Source organism: Salvelinus fontinalis, chromosome 18 (genome assembly GCF_029448725.1).
Source record: "Salvelinus fontinalis isolate EN_2023a chromosome 18, ASM2944872v1, whole genome shotgun sequence".
In the NCBI taxonomy this organism is placed as follows: Eukaryota; Metazoa; Chordata; class Actinopteri; order Salmoniformes; family Salmonidae; genus Salvelinus; species Salvelinus fontinalis.
This window is the reverse complement of record NC_074682.1, coordinates 43701947-43726097: the sequence shown is the minus strand read 5'-3', so window position 1 is coordinate 43726097 and position 24151 is coordinate 43701947. Positions and strand designations below refer to the sequence as shown.

Below are 24151 nucleotides of genomic sequence, written 5' to 3'. Positions count from 1 at the left end.
AACGGTGTTATTTTGTCCTGCAAATTGCATTTTGGAACAATTACACGTAGGCCTACTGCCGTGTGTACATTGCTGCGCCTAAAATGTGAAGAAAGAATAGTTTATCAACATTTTAAGGTAAACATTCCGATCTGTTCCATCGGCCCTATTCATTGATACGGTGTATACCTCCATTACACTACTATGATATGTATCAGAGGGATTAAGAAGTGAGTATAAGCAATGCCCACTGAAAAAGAAGTGGGAATACGGTGTATACAGTGCCTTCAGAAAGTATTCAGACCCCTTACCCCATGACACACAATACCCCATAATGACAAAGCAAAAAAGTGTTTTAGATATTTTGCAAATGTCTTTAAAAAAAAAACTGTAAATATCACATTTACATAAGTATTCAGCAAATATTACAGCCTCAAGTCTTCTTGGGTATGACGCTACAAGCTTGGCACACCTGTATTTGGGGAGTTTCTCCCATTCTTCTCTGCAGATCCTCTCAAGCTCTGACAGGTTTGAAGGGGAGCGTAGCTGCACAGCTATTTTCAGGTCTCTCCAAAGGTGTTTGATCGGGTTCAAGTCTGGGCTCTGGCTGGGCACTCAAGGACATTCAGAGACTTGTCCAGAAGCCTTTGCTCCGTTCATCTTCACCTCGATCCTGACTATCCTGACTCCCAGTTCCTGCCGCGAAAAAACATGCCCACAGCATGATGCTGCCACCACCATGCTTCACCATAGGGATGGTGCCAGGTTTCCTCCAGACGTGACGCTTGGCATTCAGGCCAAAGAGTTCAATCAGACAAGATAATCTTGTTTCTCATGGTGTCTTTAGGAGCCTTTTGGCAAACTCCAAGTGGGCTGTCATGTGTCATGTGGTACTCTTCCCCAAAGACACCATGAGAAACAAGAATATCTTGTCTGATTGAACTCCTGTATCGATCCTGTATCGGAACTCTACGGCAATTCCTTCGACCTCATGACTTGGTTTTTGCTCTGACATGCACTGTCAACTGTGGGACCTTACATAGACAGATGTGTGCCTTTCCAAATCATGTCCAATCAATTGAATTTTCCACAGGTGGACTCCAAGTTGTAGAAACATCTCAAGGATGATCAATGGAAACAGGATGCACCTGAGCTCAATTTAGAGTCTCATAGCAAAGAGTCTGAATATTTATGTAAATAAGGTATTTCTGTTTAATACACTGCTCAAAAAAATAAAGAGAACACTGAAATAACACATCCTAGATCTGAATGAATGAAATATTCTTATTAAATACTTGTGTCTTTACATATTTGAATGTGCTGACAACAAAATCACACAAAAATTATCAATGGAAATCAAATTTATCAACCCATGGAGGTCTGGATTTGGAGTCACACTCAAAATGAAAGTGGAAAACCACACTACAGGCTGATCCAACTTTGATGTAATGTCCTTAAAACAAGTCAAAATGAGGCTCAGTAGTGTGTGTGGCCTCCACGTGCCTGTATGACCTCCCTACATTGCCTGGGCATGCTCCTGATGAGGTGGCGGATGGTCTCCTGAGGGATCTCCTCCCAGACTTGGACTAAAGCATCCGCCAACTCCTGGACAGTCTGTGGTGCAACGTGGCGTTGGTGGATGGAGCAAGACATGATGTCCCAGATGTGCTCAATTGGATTCAGGTCTGGGGAACGAGCGGGGCAGTCCATAGCATCAATGCCTTCCTCTTGCAGGAACTGCTGACATACTCCAGCCACATGAGGTCTAGCATTGTCTTGCATTAGGAGGAACCCAAGGCCAACCGCACCAGCATATGGTCTCACAAGGGGTCTGAGGATCTCATCTCGGTACCTAATGGCAGTCAGGCTACCTCTGGCGAGCACAACGTTCTGCCCCCCAAAGAAATGCCACCCCACACCATGACTGACCCACCGCCAAACCTTGCTGGAGGATGTTGCAGGCAGCAGAACGTTCTCCAAGGCGTCTCCAGACTCTGTCACGTCTGTCACATGTGCTCAGTGTGAACCTGCTTCATCTGTGAAGAGCACAGGGCGCCAGTGGCGAATTTGCCAATCTTGGTGTTCTCTGGCAAATGCCAAACGTCCTGCACGGTGTTGGGCTGTAAGCACAACCCCCACCTGTGGACGTCGGGCCCTCATACCATCCTCATGGAGTCTGTTTCTGGAGGTCATTTTGCAGGGCTCTGGCAGTGCTCCTCCTGCTCCTCCTTGCACAAAGGCGGAGGTAGCGGTCCTGCTGCTGGGTTGTTGCCCTCCTATGGCCTCCTCCACGTTTCCTGATGTACTGGCCTGTCTCCTGGTAGCGCCGCCATGCTCTGGACACTACGCTGACAGACACAGCTGTCCTTCTTGCCACAGCTCGCATTGATGTGCCATCCTGGATGAGCTGCACTACCTGAGCCACTTGTGTGGGTTGTAGACTCCGTCTCATGCTACCACTAGAGTGAAAGCACTGCCAGCATTAAAAAGTGACCAAAACATCAGCCAGGAAGCATAGGAACTGAGAAGTGGTCTGTGGTCACCACCTGCTGAACCACTCCTTTATTGGGGGTGTCTTGCTAATTGCCTATAATTTCCACCTGTTGTCCATTCCATTTGCACAACAGCATGTAACATTTATTGTCAATCAGTGTTGCTTCCTAAGTGGACAGTTTGATTTCACAGAAGTATGATTGACTTGGAGTTACATTGTGTTGTTTAAGTGTTCCCTTTATTTTTTTGAGCAGTGTATTTTGAATACATTTGCACACAAAAAAACTGTTTTCGCCTTTTCATTACGGGGTATCCTGTGTAGATTGCTGAGGAATTATTCTTATTTAATCAATTTTAGTATAAGGCTGTAACATAACAAAATGTGGAAAAAGTCAATGACTATGAATACTTACTAAAGGCACTGTACCTGCGTACATCCTCCACTAAACCACTGGCTGAGGGCGAGGCGAGGCTCTAAAGGTTGTGACAAGGAATATTTTATACAGAACAAAATTGCAGGCTGAGTTATAACACAGAAACAGAGACCTTGACTAGATCAAACCCGGGGAGAAACACAGAGACACCTTGAAATGATCAAACCCAGTTAAAACGGTCACACACCTTCAAACACAGTCTGAGTCAAAGGAGTTCATTATCTGCTCATTATACTAGGGACAGACAGACAGGCATGATCTCACCTGATTACGGTTTGACCACACACACACACACACACACACACACACACACACACACACACACACACACACACACACACACACACACACACACACACACACACACACACACACACACACACACACACACGCACACAGGGTAGGATGAGAGATAAAGATAGAGATTGAACCAGACAGAGAGAAAAATAGAGACCGATAAATAAAGATATAAAAAGAGAGAGATACAAAGTGAGAAAGATAGAAAGAGAAAGCAAGATCTGCTCTTTTAGAAGCCTGAAGGACTAATTAGTGATTATAACTAGGTTTTCTCCAAACACATGAAATATTTCTCACACTCCAAAAGCAGAGGGATGATTAAAAATAAAATAATATGAATCACACACAAAAAGGTGTATAAAAACTCTCCCTCCGGTGGTGTGTGTGTGTGTTGGCGTCGCTGCCCCTCGTTAATCCATACTTGACTCTGGTAAACGACAGCGGCACAGGGCTCACTGTCGACTGGAGAGGTCACAGCCTCAGGCTCTGATACTGGAGACAACACACACACACGCACAGGCTCTCTCTCTCCAACACACATGCTCACACACACACACATCCAGGCACGCACACAGTTTTTCCAGTGAGTTTCAAGGCAAATGATTTAGTCTTTGTTCAAATAGCAGCCAATTTATTTAATGCCCCACTATGCCAGTACCGATGCCAGTACTTCTGTAGGAGAGCAGTTTGGTGTAAAATAGTGTGGATGGCAGATATTGTCAATTCAAACATTACAGCGACCTTCAATCAAGATCAAGGACGACCTTCAATTCCAATAATGACAGAGAACTAAAACCTAGCTACATTATGTGTGTTGACCTTCCTGATGCAGTTAGAACCTAGCGTACTACCAGCAGAAACACCTCTGGGTCCTGCTGATCTTGCTGATCTACGATCTTGTCTCATTGCTGCAACTCCCAAACGGGCTCGAGAGAGGCGAAGGTTAAGTCATGCGTCTTCCCGAAACATGACCCGCCAAACCTCGCTTCTTAACACCCGCTCACTTAACCCGGAAGCCAGCTGCACCAATGTGTCGGAGCAAACACGTTCAACTGACGGCAGAAGTCAACTTGCAGGTGCCCAGCCCGCCACAAGGAGTCGCTAGAGCAAGATGAGCCAAGTATAGCCCCCCTGGCCAAACCCTCCCCTAACCCGGATGACCCAATTGTGCACAGTCCTATGGGACTCCCGGTCACAATCGAACCCCTGCGTACAGTGCAATGCAGTGCCTTAGTCCGCTGCGCAACTCAGGAGGCCTGGGTAAACTTTTTTTAAACTTTAATTTCCCTAGTAGGCAATCATGCAAACACATTTCTTTTTTATTGTGATTTTATTGCATCAGTGGTATTCGATACTATAATCTTCTGTTCTCTATCCATAGAATTAGTCGTTCTCTATCCATAGAATTAGTCTCCTGCGCCGCCAGGATGGAGCTCGCATGCCATACAAAGCTGTTAATTTTAGTCTATTCAAACACACCCCGTTTAAAAGGAAACAAGCACTCATTAAGATCAGGTGTGGCCAATTAGTGGTGTATATGTATAGTGTATATGTTTATATGTTTATATAGTGTATATGTGTATAGTGTATATGTATAGTGTATATGTTTTCAAATAACATTCTTAGAATGTTCTCTGAATGTTACTAAAGTTTTCTTAAATGTGGTGAGACTGTTCCAAAGCCAAGCAACTATCCTGCAACATTCCCAGAAAGTTGTGGGAAGGTTGTATGCAAAATAACCATAGGACAACCAAGCTTTCACCAAGCTCTAAGAAACATATGGTTCTCAGAACAGTATGTGCTAGCTGGGGAGCCCTGCTCTAAATGCTCCCCTCACACCTCTATCAGCTATCAGCTAGTTAACATTAGCACCTCTGTGTCTGTTAATGTGTGTGTGTGTGCGTGTGGGTGTAGGAGAAGGAACATAATGAGACACATGCTGCTCTGACTCAATCAGCAAAGTCAATTAGAGCTAATTGACAGTCTTCTGTGTGTGTGTGTGTGTGCTAATTAACAGTCGCCCCAGCAAGAGCTCATTAGGAAGAGAAACCGAGGCTCACTCTCCACTAGATACACACTAGAGAAAAATCATTGTGTGTGTGTGTGTGTGTGTGTGTGTGTGTGTGTGTGTGTGTGTGTGTGTGTGTGTGTGTGTGTGTGTGTGTGTGTGTGTGTGTGTGTGTGTGTGTGTGTGTGTGTGTGTGTGTGTGTGTGTGTCCTTCGTTAGGCCTTTAGGATAGGCTCTTTGATGTGGGAGCAGAAAGGTCTGGGTGAGCATGTCTCAGATTAACACTGCCTCTGTTACTATGGGAACCTATACACCCCCACACACACACACACACACACACACACACACACACACACACACACACACACACACACACACACACACACACACACACACACACACACACACACACACACACACACACACACACACACACACACACACACACACACACACACACACACTGTGGAGGAATGCACTATTCAGGCATGGCAGGCGGTGCATGTGTGTTTGTGTGTGTGCACGTACGTCATCTGTTCAACCGCTTGTTCACACAATCATGTAAGCATCATGCAGCGACATCTCTAGATACACGTGTAAAATATCAAACAGAAAAAACAGGCAACAATGACAGACTGCAGTTTCCTTGCTATCTATCTACTATCTGCTATCTATCTACCTTGCTATCTATCTACTATTACCATATACTCCAAATAATTAATAATTTGTTCATTATTAAACAAAGATGGATGCTTTGATATAGTAGACCAGTACACCTTCTATTGTATTTGTCATTGACATCATTTTTTGTGTGTCATACGTAAAATGTATGCACGCATGACTGTAAGTCTCTTTGGATTAAAGTCTGCCAAATGGTATATATTATTATACGTATACACTGTATTATACGTATACACTGAGTATACAAATCATTAGGAACACCTTCCTAATAGTGAGTTGTACCCCCTTTTGCACTTAGAACAGCCTCAATTCGTCAGGACATGGACTCAAGTTTTCAAGATATGTAACTTTCAAAATACAGAAATCATCCCAGTATGATGCATTTTGCATCATATGATGCAAAATGATTTCTGTATTTTGAAAGTTAAATATCTTGAAAACTTGATTGCTGACAAGCAAAACATTTTGAGACAATGTCAACAATGGACTAACGAAACAAATACCAAAATATCATTTTTGTGTGGAGTTTTCCTTTAAGCTATAGTGTATTACTATGGAAACACATCCACCCCCAGTCTGTTACTGAACAGAAGCCTCAGCCATCCCCTCAGCCCTACAGGGAGAAATCCATCCCTTCATCCCCCAATCTTTTCACACATCACTGGGTGCAGAACACAGAGAGAGGGAATGAGTCAGGGGGAGAGGGAAAGAGAGAGAATGAGATAAGAGGATAAGGAGTGGAGGGAGTGTGAAAGAGAGGAGGGAGAGAATGAGATATAGGAGAGGAGGAGGGCGAAAGGTAGGAAAAATAAGAGAGAGAAAATGCAGGGGCCACACCTCAGTGATCTGGAGAGGTGAAAAGGTTGAGGCGGAGCCATGCGTGACAAGATCATATTCACACACACAGAGTGGGGTGAGGTAAGGATATCAGTCTTCCTACTGAGAGTCAGAAGGATTAAATCTGTGCTAATCAGAATTGTCCTTATCCTGACACGCCGCATTAATCCCACACGCACACAGACTAATCCCATACACACACTCCCACCAGGAACCACAGTGACCCAGCATGCAGCGACACCCAAACAGCATGACCCCACTATACACACACACCTTTTACCCTCTTACACACTAGCACACTATTAGGTGACCCCCGGAGAGAGGAATGCGAAAGGGAAAGGGGATACCTAGTCAGTTGCATAACTTAATGTATTCAACCAAAATGTGTCTTCTACATTTAACCCAACCTCTTCGAACTCTCAGAGAGAGGTAACGATAGATAGGACATTCTCACTGAATAGAGTTATCGGGAAGGACATTACAATTTACATAATATGTACATACACTTTTCAATTTGCATAATATGTACATACACTTTTCAATTTACATAACTAAAGCTAACAACATTTCTACATCAAGTAATGTTTGCCAATCAAAAATGTACGATTACCCCTCTAATACGAATAGAAAAGTACAGTAGGCATACCTTACAACATTACAACTAACCATGTGTAAGTACCACGTGTAAGTACAATTTCATCAAAGGGAAAAACGTGTTATTTCAATAATGAATCATATTAATGAAATAACCTGTTTTTCCCTCCCCATGTGTTGCATAAACATGTACACTACCAAAAAAGGTGCAGCAATACATGCAATCAGATAAACGAATAAACAAAACCATCAACAAAAATAAATAAATAGTTCACTCATTATTTATTTGCTCTTATCTATATGAATTGAATGTGGGAATGCCAGATTTTTGGAAACGTGTGGTCTGCCTTAGATGTTATAGAAAATATTGTCCAGAGGGATGTTGCTAGATATTTCATTTAACCAGTGTGTTAAAGTATATCTGATTTCAAGAATAGTGTTATTCATTTCTTTGCCACAAGCACAGACAGATGAATATATTTTTTCAGATTTTTGTTCCATGGATCTAGTTCACTAGTCCCAAAAAGACACAAGCTAGGCGTGACAGGGATATAAATCTGTAAACATTCTGAAATTGTGTTGATTACTGACTCCCAAAACATTATAAAGATTACATGTCCAAAACATTATAAAAAGGAACATTTTGCCTCTTACAGCCCCAACAAAGGAAAGACATCATTATTCTATGCTTATTTAAACCTGTAAATCGGGTTCCCATTTCGATCTAGTAACATTGGTGTCTACAGGCATATAATCTAACAACAATTTATAAACCCTAGAAATACACTTATTATTTAGTAAAACATCCAGTTTAGATGATTTGGGTTTCACAAGAGAACCCTGTTTCAATTTAACCATTATTTCAGACTTGAAAAAATCTAAACAAATGGTCAGATGGAATACAGAATTGATCTCGTTATTGTTGAAAAGAACAAAAAGTACCATCCTAGAAGAAGTGGTACATTTCCCTTAAACCCTTGTTGTGACACGATTTAAATGTGGATTCATTAAAAGAGGATGAAAAGCAGGGATTCCTTCATATGGGAGCAAAAGGGGAGAGAGATGCATTGTAACCCAGTAATTTATGAGTTGCTTTCCATACTTGCCTGGGTTATGCATAATCTTCTTTATCTCTTCCAGGCCAAAATAGGGCAGGTATTTCAACTCATATGGTAAAGTGGCAAAGGATTCTAGCCTTGCCCGGTAACTTAATGAGGGAGAAAACCATGGCTTAACTTGGGAGAGTTGGGCTGCCCAATAGGAAAGTTTTAGGTTGGGTAAATTCTGACCACCTGCATTATATGGAAGATACAGGACCTGCAGATGAATTCTGGGTGATTTGTTATTCCAAATAAATGAGGATAGGAGTCTCTGCATGTTTTCTTTTTTAATGCAGAGGGGGTGAAATTGGAAGATTCTGAAACAAATAAAGAAATGTTGGTAATATTGACATTCTGATTACATTAACTCTGCCCACAAGAGAAGTAGGAAGTAAGTACATGCTTTTCAAGTCATTGGTAACCATTTCAATAACTGGAATGTAGTTCAAGTTACACAAATCATGTACACGGAGTGTACCAAACATGAGTTGGCTGGATGTCCTTTGGGTGGTGGACCATTCTTTATTCACAAGGGAAACTGTTGAGTGTGAAAAACCCATCTGAGTTGCTGTTCTTGACAAAAGCCGGTGCAACTGGCACCTACTATCATACCCCGTTCAAAAGCACATACATTTTTGGTTTCGCCCATTCACCCCCTGAATGGCACATCTACACAATCCATGTCTCAATTGTCTCAAGACTTAAAAATCCTTCTTTAACCTGTCTCCTCCCCTTCATCTACAATGATTGAAGTGGATTTAACAGGTGACATCAATAAGGGATCATAGCTTTCACCCGGATAGTCTGTGTTATGGAAAGAGCAGGTGTTCTTAATATTTTGTATTCTCAATGTACATTACTGGGTAGGAAAATTCCGAAGTACGTAGCCCTTTCCTGCAGTCAAATTACCTAGTGGCCTAATGGGTGGAATGTTATTCATATTTTTCATAATTTCATAATTAATACACTTTTTTTTTAATAATGCCAAAAATCCGGTGTTTATATGTCAAACAGTTTTATTATATTTCAGTCTTCTGTAATGTATATAAAGTGTAATATTGGGATGCACACTCTAAATGTAATGCATTTAAACTCTATATCTGACATGGTACAGGTGTCTTCTTTTGTTAAGCCCATAACCATGTGAGGTGTATACTTTGGAAATAATTCCTTTAATTTGGTCATGTGATCTAATCATGGTGGCATAGGGGTTCTATGACCAAAGCAAAAAGTTCTGCACTGGTCGGACAGTCTTGCCTTGTCCCTCGAGACAACAGGAAGAGGGTTGAGTATTGGGTGTGGGTTTAAAAGCTGCAGTATGAAACTTTTTGACCTGACCAAATTCACATAGAAATGGGAGTTATAGATCTGTCAATCTCATTGAAAGCAAGTCTAAGAAGTGGTAGATATGTTCAATATGCGCTATTTCTATGCTTCCCGTTCTTAAGTTTTGTTTTTGTGCCTTTTACTTTCGGTTTTGACACAATACAATATTTTCAGTCATGGAAAGATATTTCACAGCGATTTAGATGGTACAATGATTCTCTACACTACACTTGCTTGTTTTGTCACATAAACTGAAATTAGGCAAACTATTCGAATTTTGGCAACCAGGAAATGGCGGAGCGATTTCTGTGTAACGCATCTTTAACTACTGTCACCGGTGAATTATAAATCATTTGAATACAAAAGACGAAACCTTGATAATACAGACATAATGTACATGTACGTCCATTCCACTCTGTCGAATGCTGTTTCAGCATCAAGGGAGACTACAACATTTGGGGTCTTAAGAACATTAGTATAAAAAAAGAATGTCAAAATATCTACGTAAATTATCAGTTTGGTCTGTGTGGATGAGTTTGGGCAGCACAGATTCCAGGCGCAGAATTAATATTTGAGAAATCAACATATAATCAACATTTAAAAGTGACACTGGTCTATGGGGGTGGCAGGTAGCCTAGTGGTTAGAGCGTTGGGCTAGTTACCGAAAGGTTGCTGGAACGAAGCCCAGAGTTGACAAGGTAAAGAAATATGTCACTCTGCCCCTGAACAAAGCAGTTAACCCACTGTTCCTAGGCCTTTTTTTCTTTAAGCAATGGCTTTTTTCTGGCCACTCTTCCGTAAAACCCAGCTCTGTGGAGTGTGCGACTTAAAGTGGTCCTATGGACAGATACTCCAATCTTCACTGTGGAGCTTTGTAGCTCCTTCAGGGTTATCTTTGGTCTCTTTGTTGCCTCTCTGATCAATGCCCTCCTTGCCTGGTCCATGAGTTTGGTGGGCAGCCCTCTCTTGGCAGGTTTGTTGTGGTGCCATATTCTTTACATTTTTAAATAACGGTTATAATGGTGCTCCGTGGTATGTTCAAAGTTATATTATACACTGCTCAAAAAAATAAAGGGAACACTTAAACAACACAATGTAACTCCAAGTCAATCACACTTTTGTGAAATCAAACTGTCCACTTAGGAAGCAACACTGATTAACAATAAATGTCACATGCTGTTGTGCAAATGGAATAGACAAAAGGTGGAAATTATAGGCAATTAGCAAGACACCCCCAATAAAGGAGTGGTTCTGCAGGTGGTGACCACAGACCATTTCTCAGTTCCTATGCTTCCTGGTTGATGTTTTGGTCACTTTTTAATGCTGGCGGTGCATTCAGCAGCAGGAACCATGATGTCAAGCAAAGAGGCACTGAGTTTGAAGGTAGGCCTTGAAATACATCCACAGGTACACCTCCAATTGACTCAAATTATGTCAATTAGCCTATCGGAAGCTTTTAAAGCCATGACATCATTTTCTGGAATTTTACAAGCTGTTTAAAGGCACAGTCAACTTAGTGTATGTAAACTTCTGACCCACTGGAATTGTGATACAGTGAATTATAAGTGAAATAATCTGTCTGTAAACAATTGTTGGAAAAATTACTTCTTGTGTCATGCACAAAGTAGATGTCCTAAACGACTTGCCAAAACTATAGTTTGTTAACAAGAAATTTGTGGAGTGGTTGAAAAACGAGTTTAATGAATCCAATCTAAGTGTATATACACTTCCGTTTTCAACTGTATATACTGGGATCCTGTGACACTTAGATTGCACACAGGTGGACTTCAACAAATTATGTGACTTCTGAAGGTAATTGGTTGCACCAGATCTTATTTAGTGGCGTCATAGCAAAGGGGGTGAATACATATGCACGGACCACTTTTCCGTTTTTATAAAATAAAAAATAAAAATGTAAACAAGTCATTTTTTTCATTTCACTTCACCAATTTGGACTATTTTGTGTATGTCCATTACATGAAATCCAAATAAAAATCTATTTAAATTACAGGTTGTAACGCAACAAAATAGGAAAACACCAAGGGGGATGAATACTTTTGTAAGGCACTGTATTGGCTTCAGGGTATCTCAGACCATTAAAGGGCATACTGCTGTGTTCCGGTGCATTTCAAATAAAAAATGGAAGTGATTATTAACACAATAAATAATTTATGATTTGCTAGGAGCTATATGTTGAATCTCCAAGATGGTGGTGTCATAAGAGGTCCCTCAAATTCAATGGGAAAAAAACAGGGCAGAGGGGTCAGATAAAATTCTAGGAAAATAAACAACTTGAAATCTTGGAGAAAAAATTATTATGGAACAAAAAAGTATATTCTTGAATAGGATTTGTGTACATAATAAAAATAATAGCCCCTTTCATTAGAATGTGTTGTTCTCCATACTTCTTGAAGTCCCAAATCTTGAGTGTTAAGGACAAGGATGACAGGATTGTTATGTAGTCATCCCTAGGACCAGGAATTTATCCAGGAGTTTTTTCTTTTAAATCATACTGTATGACCTGTCTAGAAAAAATCTAGTCCATCATGGCCCATATAAAACCTTTATCTATTTTTTTACTCTGGGTCCCAGGAAAACAATTTCCCTTGTGGTGCCACCTCTGACATCACCACACAATGTTACAAATGAACATATTCTATTTGTACTATCTCAAAATGTTTACTTACATATCTCAAAGTTGTGATAGTAAGCCTATCGATCTAAAAACAATGTTAGGGGAATGGGCTTCCATGGTGCTATGTGGCTCAGTTACTGCTACAATTTCTGAATGTAACAGGCTGTTACTGCAATTTCATGTTAAACTCAATCAAATAAGTCTTAAATATGAGGAGAATTGTGTTCACACTGCCCTGCTCAGATAAGGGTAACTGTAGGGCGCGTGTCATACACGACCTCTGGAGGTAGCGCTTTAGACGTGATCATTTGGCATGTTTACACATCAGTATTGTCTCTCCAGAACCTCTCTAAAATGTCCCTTTGCTATTGTCAATGTGAAAAAGGTCATAGAGAGTGAGGAGGTAGAGACGGATAGAGAGGAAGACCGAGTGCAAAAGAAAATACAGAAAATCTAAAGAGAGAGCGCGAGAGAGAGAGGATCACTAAGATTCTCTCTAAAACTTGGATCCCGCTGCAGGTTGAAATGAAACACACACACACATTAGAGAGAGATAGTAATCACTGGGCGTGTCTGACTGGTGTTTTATCAATAAGTCATCACCATGCTGTATTAGCAGCCCCAGCTAGCACATGTGGTTCCTTGGATGTTATGGAAATGTACATTTTTGGTTTCCCACTGGTTCTGGGAACGAAGCCATACGTTTCCTGAACAACGAAACTGAATGTTTTTTTTAAATGTTCTGAGAACGGGAGGGAACATTTAGCATGTTCTGGGAACTCATATGAAGCTTTTCATTTGAGTCTATTCAAACAGATCCCATTTCAAAGGAAACAAGCACTCATTTAGATGAGGTAGGGCCAATTAGTGGGCACGGCCAACACACCTGAACATATTTAACAAGATAGAGGATAGAGAGTTTTGTTGATGCTGAAAACGGAATGCATATGTTTATAAATAACATTCTTAGAACATTCTATGAATGTTAGTAATGTTTTCTTATGGTTTTAATGGAACGTTTTAGAATAGAAGCAAACCTGAAGAAACGTTATGCTGAAGTACTGAAATTCCCATAGAAGAACATTGATTCTTAACGTTCTCTGAACTTTCTGGGAACATGACTTTAAATAAAACCATGACGAAAACAGTAGAAAACTTTGAAGTACTGAAATTCCCATAGAAGAACATTGTTTCTTAATATTTTTGGAACAATTTGAGAACGTTCCTTTAAATAGAACCATGGGGGAACCTGTAGGAAATGTTACACTGAAGTCCTGAAATTCCCACTTAAGAAACATAGGGTTCTCAGAACGTTATGTGCTAGCTCAGTATCTTACACCATTCCAGAACATTGGAGGAAGGTTGTATGCAAAATAATCATAGGACAAACACGCTCTCACCAAGCTCTAAGAAACATGGTTCTCAGAACGTTACAGTATGTGCTAGCTGGTACATTTAGCACCATGATGATAAGCTAACACACATACACACGCATGCACGCTCACGTGTATACACACACACACAGTACTAGTAGGATTTAGAAGCAGGCTAAATTATCAGCAGAACCTATCTGTGAGATTCCCTCCAAATCACATTCAGACAGAACCATTTGGAGGAGAGGTATATAATGCTTTGGTGCATCAGTTATGCCTGATTTATACAATGGGTGGGTCTAATCCTGAAAGCTGATTAGTTAATAGTGCATTCCAGCGGTGTCTTATCCACAAGTTACCACCGGCTAAATCTATGGTGTTAAAATGCCTATTTACTCTGTTCCATCTGACAGCGCAATCCACTGACTCATCAGCCCAGCCAGGCATTTATAAACTTGACCTCCCCTATAAAAAGCATCAAGACATTATCTCACATTCCTTTTAGACTAACATTTCATTTTCAACAGCGGAGATTTGTATAAACTGGTGATGCACCGATGTGACATTTTTGGCCGATACCGATATCTGATATTTTCCTTGCCAAAAAAACACGATACTGATAACAGGTATTTAACATTTCAGCGGCCTTTTAAGAATTCTAGTACAGTTAAATAGTTAACACACACACATGGACGCAGCAGTTTAAGGCACGGCATCTCAGTGCAAGAGGCGTCACTACAGTCCCTGGTTTGAATCCAGGCTGCATCACATCTGGCCGTGATTGGGAGTCCCATAGGGTGGTGCACAATTGGCCCAGCGTCGTCCGGGTTTGGCCGGGGTAGGCCCGTCATTGTAAATAAGAATTTGATCTTAACTGACTTGCCTAGTTAAATAAAGGTTACACACACACACACACACAAAGTTATTTTGTTGGCATTTACGTAAGAATAATGAAAATGACTGCAGTTTCTACTGGTCATTGTTTTCAGGCAGGTTGTATTGGTGATAGCTAGGTACCAAGCTAAAGCTAGCTACCTCAGACGTTGCGGTCGAACAAATGATGCTTTATTACCAACGCGGTATTGTAAACGCATCGTTCGTGGCCTGGTGTTTGCAGAATTCTTTGCTACTGTATCTTGTTTTGACACGCAAATACCCAAATGGCGTTCCATAGTATGTATGTCTTGAAGCTAATAAAAGTGACGCTATTACTGTGTAACTCCGGGAGGGCAACATCTGAAAAATAGCACTCTTGGTAGTGTGTACCGGTGCTCGACCCGTCGGTGAAAGCCAACATCAGCCACGAAAGAGAACGGTTGATTGTCAAGGGCAATGAATTCCATTATCTTACCGTTAATGGATTTCCCCTTTGAGTTGTCTCGCTGAAATGTTCTTACTCTTTCAAATGACTGCTCGACTTGTTGACTGTTCGATCCACACAGCAGACATTGTGGGCTAGGTTAGGAATGCTGTGTTGCACGTGTAGTGCAAAATTTTACGTGGCGTCATTATGATGTGGCGTCACTATGTTATATAGGTATGAACGTCAGTGTTGACATCGGTTTTGCACATTGGCGTTAAACTAGACATCGGCATTTTTGGCTAATATCGGCTGATTCCGATATGTTCACCAATATATTGTGTATCCCTGGTATAAACCTTGCTGTCTGTCTCTTCGACATTTGCAACATTGCTTCAATATTCAAATTCAATCTCCAACTGTCCCATAGTAATGAACGTGTAGGGGTCAAGAGTCGGGACGAGAGAGAAAGGCAGGCAGCGTTTCTCCGCCAGTCGAAATCATGAATCATTTGGCATCATTTTTATGGATATATATAAAGAAATGTCAATTGAAAAAAGGTCAAATGAAACTGTGCATCTAGTTTTCAGTCTTCCCAGCTTCAGCTTGTAGTTATTGTGTTAGTTGTGTTGTTGGCTAGCTCCTCTGAACAACAGTGTCCTGACGAGGGAGCACATTTTCTATGCCAGGTGAAATCGTACCTCATTAGCTCATTGTTATGGATGTATCCAAATAAATGTCACTAGAAAACAGCTTAAACAAATGCAACTACTGTTGTTATTCTGTCTACATTGTTTGACATGACTATAAGTTAGCCGTAGTTGGCTAGCTAGCAAGCAAGGGATAAGAACGTTGCCAGACAGTATGGCAATGGAACATTTAGAACGAATGACTGAGTCGCATTCATAGATACAGAAGAAAAAGACTGAACGACTGGGTCGTGTCTCTGGCAACCGAACCAATAGAACGAAGGACCAGTTGGCTTCGGTAGACCCCTAGGTTTGTTTAGGGATGATATCTTGTGGAAGGATGAAATAGTATGAATAGATTCATCAAAATAAAGTTTTTAATGTAAATATGTCTGAATATGTTGGTAACCCGTTGTAGAAAAGTGATAATGCCCTCGAAGCCGGTGTTTGGAAGTGTCAGATCTTCTCCTGCTCCTCCTCTCCGGCATACGACATCGGCAGAACACTAACCACAGGTACTGGGATTCATCATTACGCACACCTGGCACTCATCATCACGCAAACATGTTAATCATTATGATTCACACCTGGACTTCATTACCTTCATTATTTCCTCCACTTTAAACGTCACTCCCTTATGTTTTCTCACCAGTTGGTATTGTTCTTGTTTACCACTTGTAGCCTTATGGAATTTGCTCGTTACTGGTTTTGTTGTTTTATTAAACATTTCACCTGCACCTGCTTCCCGTCTCACAGCTCTGTTATTACAGGAGGATATATTGGCACGGTTTGCCGGCCTGAGATGAACAATACCCGTGCCAATATATCCTCCAAACACCGGCTTCTCTGGCATTATCACTTAAATGACATACACAAACACATACATAAACACACATTCTCTCTCCATGTCTCTCTCTCCCTCAAACACAGAAACAGGAGTATGCCTATAAAGGACAAAGGGGAGACAGACACTATGGGGTGTTTAAGTATTCAGGAAAATTTAGGCCTCTGATGAAACAGATGAGCTTTGAAGGAATCCTCCCAGGGACACCCAACCTTCCCCTGAACTGAGCCTTCACTCCATCAAACACACACAGAAGGAGAAAGAGACAATGAGAGAGGAGAGGGTCTGTCTTCCCGCATACTTTCGACTCTGTGTTTCCTACACAAAGATCTCAGCACTGAAAGATCACAAACTGCTCTCAATTCGGAACCACATACACACACGCAGGCACACACACAGACACACACACTTGATTCTAGTGAGTGCTCTGTTCTGTAGGCTGCAGATATGCTGTTTGTCCTTCACTGAGACAGATCGCATGAAAAATGTAATGAATTGCCTCAGAAGAGAAATCACAAGCCAAATAATCTTTACATCACATAGTAACGAATGTACATCTCCTAGATCAGGTATTCCCAAACTGGGGTACTGGGGTACACGCAATGCCGCCGGGGGTACGCCACATAAAAATGTGATTCAAATAAAAAAATATATACAGTGGGGCAAAAAAGTATTTAGTCAGCCACCAATTGTGCAAGTTCTCCCACTTAAAAAGATGAGAGAGGCCTGTAATTTTCATCATAGGTACACTTCAACTATGACAGACAAAATGAGGGAAAAAAATCCAGAAAATCACATTGTAGGATTTTTAATGAATTGATTTGCAAAATATGGTGGAAAATAAGTATTTGGTCACCTACAAACAAGCAAGATTTCTGGCTCTCACAGACCTGTACTTCTTCTTTAAGAGGCTCCTCTGTCCTCCACTCGTTACCTGTATTAATGGCACCTGTTTGAACTTGTTATCAGTATAAAAGACACCTGTCCACAACCTCAAACAGTCACACTCCAAACTCCACTATGGCCAAGACCAAAGAGCTGTCAAAGGACACCACAAACAAAATTGTAGACCTGCACCAGGCTGGGAAGACTGAATCTGCAATAGGTAAGCAGCTTGGTTTGAAGAAATCAACTGTGGGAGCAATTATTAGGAAATGGAAGACATACAAGACCACTGATAATCTCCCTCGATCTGGGGCTTCACGCAAGATCTCACCCCGTGGGGTCAAAATGATCACAAGAACGGTGAGCAAAAATCCCAGAACCACACGGGGGACCTAGTGAATGACCTGCAGAGAGCTGGGACCAAAGTAACAAAGCCTACCATCAGTAACACACTACGCCGCCAGGGACTCAAATCCTGCAGTGCCAGACGTGTCCCCCTGCTTAAGCCAGTACATATCCAGGCCCGTCTGAAGTTTGCTAGAGAGCATTTGGATGATCCAGAAGAAGATTGGGAGAATGTCATATGGTCAGATGAAACCAAAATAGAACTTTTTGGTAAAAACTCAACTCGTCGTGTTTGGAGGACAAAGAATGCTGAGTTGCATCCAAAGAACACCATACCTACTGTGAAGCATGGGGGTGGAGTGGTTGAAAAACAAGTTTTAATGACTCCAACCTAAGTGTTTGTAAACTTCCGACTTCAACTGTATGTGCAAAAGTACTATCTCACAACTCGATGAAACCTTCACTCTTGCGCAGACATTTAGGAACAAAACATGGCCATTTGAAAATAAGCCACAGGAGTTTTTTGATCGAGAATTAAGACAACTTGTGAGTAGTAAGACATATAAAAGCGAAAGATACCATCAATAAGAATGGTCTAGAAGCGTCTTATATGGTGAGCTACCGAGTGTCTAGGACAAGCAAGCCCCATACTATTGTGGAGGACTTAATTCTTCCTGCTGCCGCGGATAAGGCTAGGAAAATGCTGGAGGAAAAGGACAACAACAAAAAACTATACAGACAATGCCTTCATCAAACAACACTGTTTCACGACGCATCAGTGACATGGCAGGAGATGTTTTGAAGCAATTACTGCTTCGCATACAAGCTAGTGAATTCTATGTGTTACAATTGGATGATTCAACATACGTGGCGGGCCTGGCACAGCTCCTGGTATTACGTTTATGGGGGGTCAATTAAAGAAGACATCCTCTTCTGCAAACCACTGGAAACTAGGACAACAGGAGAGGATATTTTTAAAGTACTGGACAGCTTTGTGACATCAAACGGACTTTGGTGGTCAAGATATGTTGATATCTGTGCTGATGGCGCAAAAGCTGGGTTGACAGGGAGACATAGTTAAGTGGTAACGTGCGTGCAACAGTTGCTCCCGACGCCACTTAGGTACACTGCAGCATCCACCAAGAGGCTCTTGCTGCCAAGGAAATGCCTGACAGCTTGAAAGACGTTTTGGACACTACAGTGAAAATGGTTAACTTTGTTAAAGCAAGGCGTGTATTATCGTGTATTTTCTGCACTATGCAATGATATGGGCAGCGACCATGTAACGCTTTAACAACATACAGAAGTGCGCTGTTATCAACGGGCAAAGTATTTACCTTTTTTTTTTATAAATTGAGAGACAAGCTTAAAGTTTTCTATAATGACCATAGTTTTCACTTGTCTGACTGCTTGCATGATGACGAGTTTCTCACACGACTGGCCTATCTGGGTGATGTTTTTTCTCAACTGAATGATCTGAATCTTGGATTACAGGGACTCTCCGCAACTATATTCAATGTGCTGGACAAAATTGAGGTTATGATTAAGAAGTTGGATCTCTTCTCTGTCTGCATTATAATGGACACACAGGTCTTTCCATCATTGTATGATTTTTTTGTGTGCAAATGAACTCAAGCTTACGAACAATGTCAAATGTGATATAGCGAAACACCTGAGTGAGTTGGGTGCTCAATTACGCAGGTACTTTCCCGAAAACAGATAACACAAACAACTGGATTTGTTATCCCTTTCATGCCCTGCCTCCAGTCCACTTACCGATATCTGAACAAGAGAGCCTCATCGAAATTGCAACAAGCGGTTCTGTGAAAATTGAATTTAATCAAAAGCCACGGCCAGATTTTTGGATTGGGCTGCACTCAGAGTATCCTGCTTTGGCAAATCACAATGTTAAGACTCTCTCTGATACAACCCAACTTTTTTAAATGTAACTAGGCAAGTCAGATAAGAACAAATTCTTATTTACAATGACAGCCTACCCCGGACGACACTGGGCCAATTGTGCGCTGCCCTATGGGACTCCCAATCAAGGCCAGATGTGATGCAGCCTGGATTCAAACCAGGTACTGCAGTGACGCCTCTCGCACTGAGACGCAGTGTCTTAGACCACTGCACCACTCAGAGCCCAAACATTGCAGACTTTTGTGCATCCTTTCAAGCACACCCTTCTCATTAACCTGTGGTGAGTCATTTACAATTTTCGATGAACAAATAAAGTTTCATACGTAAGATGGCTAAATAAAGAGCAAAATTACTGATTATTATTATATTATTATTTGTGCCCTGGTCCTATATGAGCTCTTTGTCACTTCCCCACGAGCCGGGATGTGACAAAAACTCACACTCATTCTAATGTTTAATACATTTATCGTATAGTGTGTGTGTGGCAGGCTTATAATGATGGCAAAAATCAACATTTGAAAGTGCGCTGACCCTGGTGCTAGAGGGGGTACGCAGCTGGAGGTTGAATGTTTGAAGGGGTACGGGACTATAAAAAGTTTGGGAACCACTGTCCTAAATCAATAACACACACGCCTCAGTCTCTATCCACAATCAAAACAGAAATAATAGCAAACCACAAGTTGGCCCAGCACAATAGTTTTCTTCAGAACTACACATGTGGAAACCCATCCACTGGAATAGTGAAGGGAGATGCTAACCTATGGAAGAGGCTAGAGGTCACCACACTAAAACACTGCTACACAGAGGCCCTAATGCATCCAAGTCCATGGACTAGGCACAACCTACTATTGGGTCCTCCTAAGTGCTCTCTCACCTCATTGGTGTTCCAGCGGTGGCGCTCCTTGGGCAGAGACGAACATTTGGGCAAACACTCCAACAGCTTCTTAGGTAGGTAGATCTTCAACTGGCCAGGCTCACCTAGAGAGACAGACAGACAGACAGACAGACAGACAGACAGACAGACAGACAGACAGACAGACAGACAGACAGACAGACAGACAGACAGACAGACAGACAGACAGACACACAGACAGACACACAGACAGACACACAGACAGACACACAGACAGACACACAGACAGACAGACAGACAGACAGACACACAGACACACAGACAGACAGACAGACAGACAGACAGACAGACAGACAGACAGACAGACAGACAGACAGACAGACAGACAGACAGACAGACAGACAGACAGACAGACAGACAGACAGACAGACAGACAGACAGACAGACAGACAGACAGACAGGTTATTGACTGAGTTTGAGTGAAAGACCTCTGTTTAACCCAGGAGACGTGAGACTCCTGGACATGTGCATGCACACACGCTGACACAACGTGTGTGTGTGTGTGAGAGAGAGAGGGGGGTATAGATAGATAGTGATAGAGACAGTGAGAGTGTGTTCAGGCACGTATGCTCACCCTAATCAATTATGCATTTATTAATAGAAGCCCTGAGAAGACAGAATTTCAAACAGCTGAATGGCGCTGGCTTAGGTAAAGCCTAATTTCTTATTTAGCAGCACTCCGGACTCACTGCTATGAATGCCAATCAGTGTTTAAATCCTCTCCTCCACACACACACACACATCCCGCCCAGTGTCCCCGATGTTCCGACCACTGATCAGAGGAATTCTCATCAGGGCCCTGCCTTTGAAATGCACTAAAAAACCCACATGAAACCGGCGATCAAACACACCCACCATATGCATGCAAGCACACACACTCATATATCTCATGTGTTTGGTTGTGTGCGTGTGGACCACCTAAGTTAATATCTCCCTTGGGACTTTCCAGAAAGATCCTACCACCAACAAATTCCCATGGCAATCCCAGACACACACTTCCATCTGAACAGCATCTTTACAGGTACCTATATATAAGAATCAAATATGCTACAAATGAACGTCCAGCACACTGCACATTTCCCATCCATTAGTTGATTAATATTTTACCTTCTAAAACTGTCATTTCCACATGTATTACTGAAAAAACCCAATACCCCTGTGAGGCTGACAGTTAATTATAAAACTTTCCAGAGTAAAGAACGCTCAAATGCAACTCTTACAGCAGCATACCCCCCTGCATCCCTCCCACTGCTGGCGTGCCTCTGAATCTAAGCAGGGTTGGTCCTAGTCAGTCCTTGGATGGGAGACTAGATGCTGCTGGAAGTGGTGTTAGAGGACCAGTAGGAGGCACTCTTTTCTCTGGTCAAAAAAGTATCCCAGGGCAGTGATTGGGAACATTGCCCTGTGTAGGGTGCTGTCTTTTGGATGGGACGTTCAACGGTGTCCTGACTCTGTGGTCACTAAAGATCCCATGTCACTTATTGTAAGAGTAGGGGTGTTAAATAAATACAAATATTTCTTCCAGTACTGAGGAGAAATGTAATATGTCCCCCTTTTCTAAATAAAATTAATGTGAAAGAAAGGCTCATTGCACAGAAACTAGATAGAGGGAGATAGAGGGGAAGGAAGAAGAGAGAGAGGAGGGGAAGAGTTTGGGGTAGATGTGCGTGCAAAAAGAGGCAGAGAAATGGGGAAGGAAGGAAAAGACAGGGAGAGAGGAGATTAAGAAGAAGGGTGGATGAGGAGAGGGATAGAGGGATGGGCGTGCATGCTAATTCATGATTCTGCTGATAAACCTTTCCTCAAGTCATCCTCAGCTGGGATGCCACAACAGAGAGAATGCTGGGACATGAGGAATTGTTGGTATGACCGATCGATCAACCAAACAATTCAAGAAAATTAATCATTCATCCTCCATGCCCAAGCCTTCCCCTCTGATTCTCAAACCAACAACCTTAGCCTCCCTTTCTGCTCCTCCCCCTGTCCCTCACCATTCCTCTTTCCTCCCCAGTCCCTCCCCCGCTCCATCTGTCCCTGACCTCTCTCTCTCTGTCTCTCCTGTCCCTGTCTGTCTCTCTGTCCTCTCCTGTCTCTGTCTCTCTGTCCTCTCAGGTCTCTTTGTCCTCTCCTGTCTCTGTCCTCTCATGTCCCTGGGCTCTGGTGTGTCTCTGTCTCTCTGTCCTCTCCTGTCTCTGTCGCTCTGTCCTCTCCCGTCTCTGTCGCTCTGTCACCTCCTGTCTCTGTCGTTCTGTCCTCTCCTGTCTCTGTCGTTCTGTCCTCTCCTGTCTCTGTCCTCTCCTGTCTCTGTCTCTCTGTCCTCTCAGGTCTCTTTGTCCTCTCTTGTCTCTGTCCTCTCATGTCCCTGGGCTCTGGTGTGTCTCTGTCTCTCTGTCCTCTCCTGTCTCTGTCCTCTCCTGTCTCTGTCTCTCTGTCCTCTCTGGTCTCTTTGTCCTCTCCTGTCTCTGTCTCGTTGTCCTCTCATGTCCCTGGGCTCTGGTGTGTCTCTGTCTCTGTCTCTCTGTCCTCTCCTGTCATTGTTTCTCTGCCCTCTCCTATCATTGTCTCTCTGACCTCTCCTGTCTCTCTGTCCTCTCTTGTCTCTGTCGCTCTGTCCTCTCCTGTCTCTGTCACTCTGTCTTCTCATGTTGCTCTGTCCTCTCCTGTCTCTGTTGCTCTGTCCTCTCCTGTCTCTGTCGCTCTGTCACCTCCCGTCTCTGTCGCTCTGTCACCTCCTGTCTCTGTCGCTCTGTCCTCTCCTGTCTCTGTCGTTCTGTCCTCTCCTGTCTCTGTCGTTCTGTCCTCTCCTGTCTCTTTTGCTCTGTCCTCTCCTGTCTCTGTCCTTTCCTGTCCCTGTTGTATCTCAGGACAGATCAGGAGAGCAGACAAGGAGAGTACAAACACACAGTACAAATCAATAACCTCCCCACAAAAACCGTTTCTGGGCATCCTCTCAAACACACACACTAGGATGGCTGTCCTGTTCTAGGATCAATAACCAATCAAAGCACTCATCACCTTTATAGCTCCCCTTAACACTACAGATATTCCCGGCCCTCACCCCGTGTGTGTACACACACACACTCACACACTCTCTCTCTCTCTCTCTCTCTCACACAAACATGCAGATACACAAATAGACATACAATCACACACCAAACTAGAACAAGAACTAGAAACACACACACACACACAAACACACACAAAAACACCTTTGATCGCCCTGTCTCTCTCTCATACATCTCAGTTAAAGCCAGCTCTTTCTTAACCAGCCACGGTCTGTTTCTCTCAGCACCAGTAACACTGATCCATGCCGTATGGATAGATAGTGCTCTGTGCATTGATTAGGCATGACAATGAGCTTCTGCTCCTAAAATAAGCTCTGTGTGTGTGAGTGCGCACACACACACTGCTCTGCGTCGGCACGCATGAATAAACATGATCTGTAACAGAGCTGAATGAGAATGAGACTCACTTTAGAGTGTGTGTGTGTGTGTGCGT

General features: G+C 42.4%; 1 protein-coding gene across 3 annotated transcripts in view; it reads right to left on the bottom strand.

The window, feature by feature from the left end:
• LOC129815605 (calmodulin-binding transcription activator 1-like) overlaps window positions 1–24151 on the bottom strand; it is a 109005-nt gene that overhangs the window by 74041 nt on the left and 10813 nt on the right. For all 3 annotated transcript variants that reach the window (XM_055869567.1, XM_055869566.1, XM_055869568.1), the window contains exon 3: window positions 20615–20718. In XM_055869567.1, coding sequence (XP_055725542.1) covers window positions 20615–20718 — 104 coding nt within the window. The remainder of the gene's footprint in view (window positions 1–20614; window positions 20719–24151) is intronic.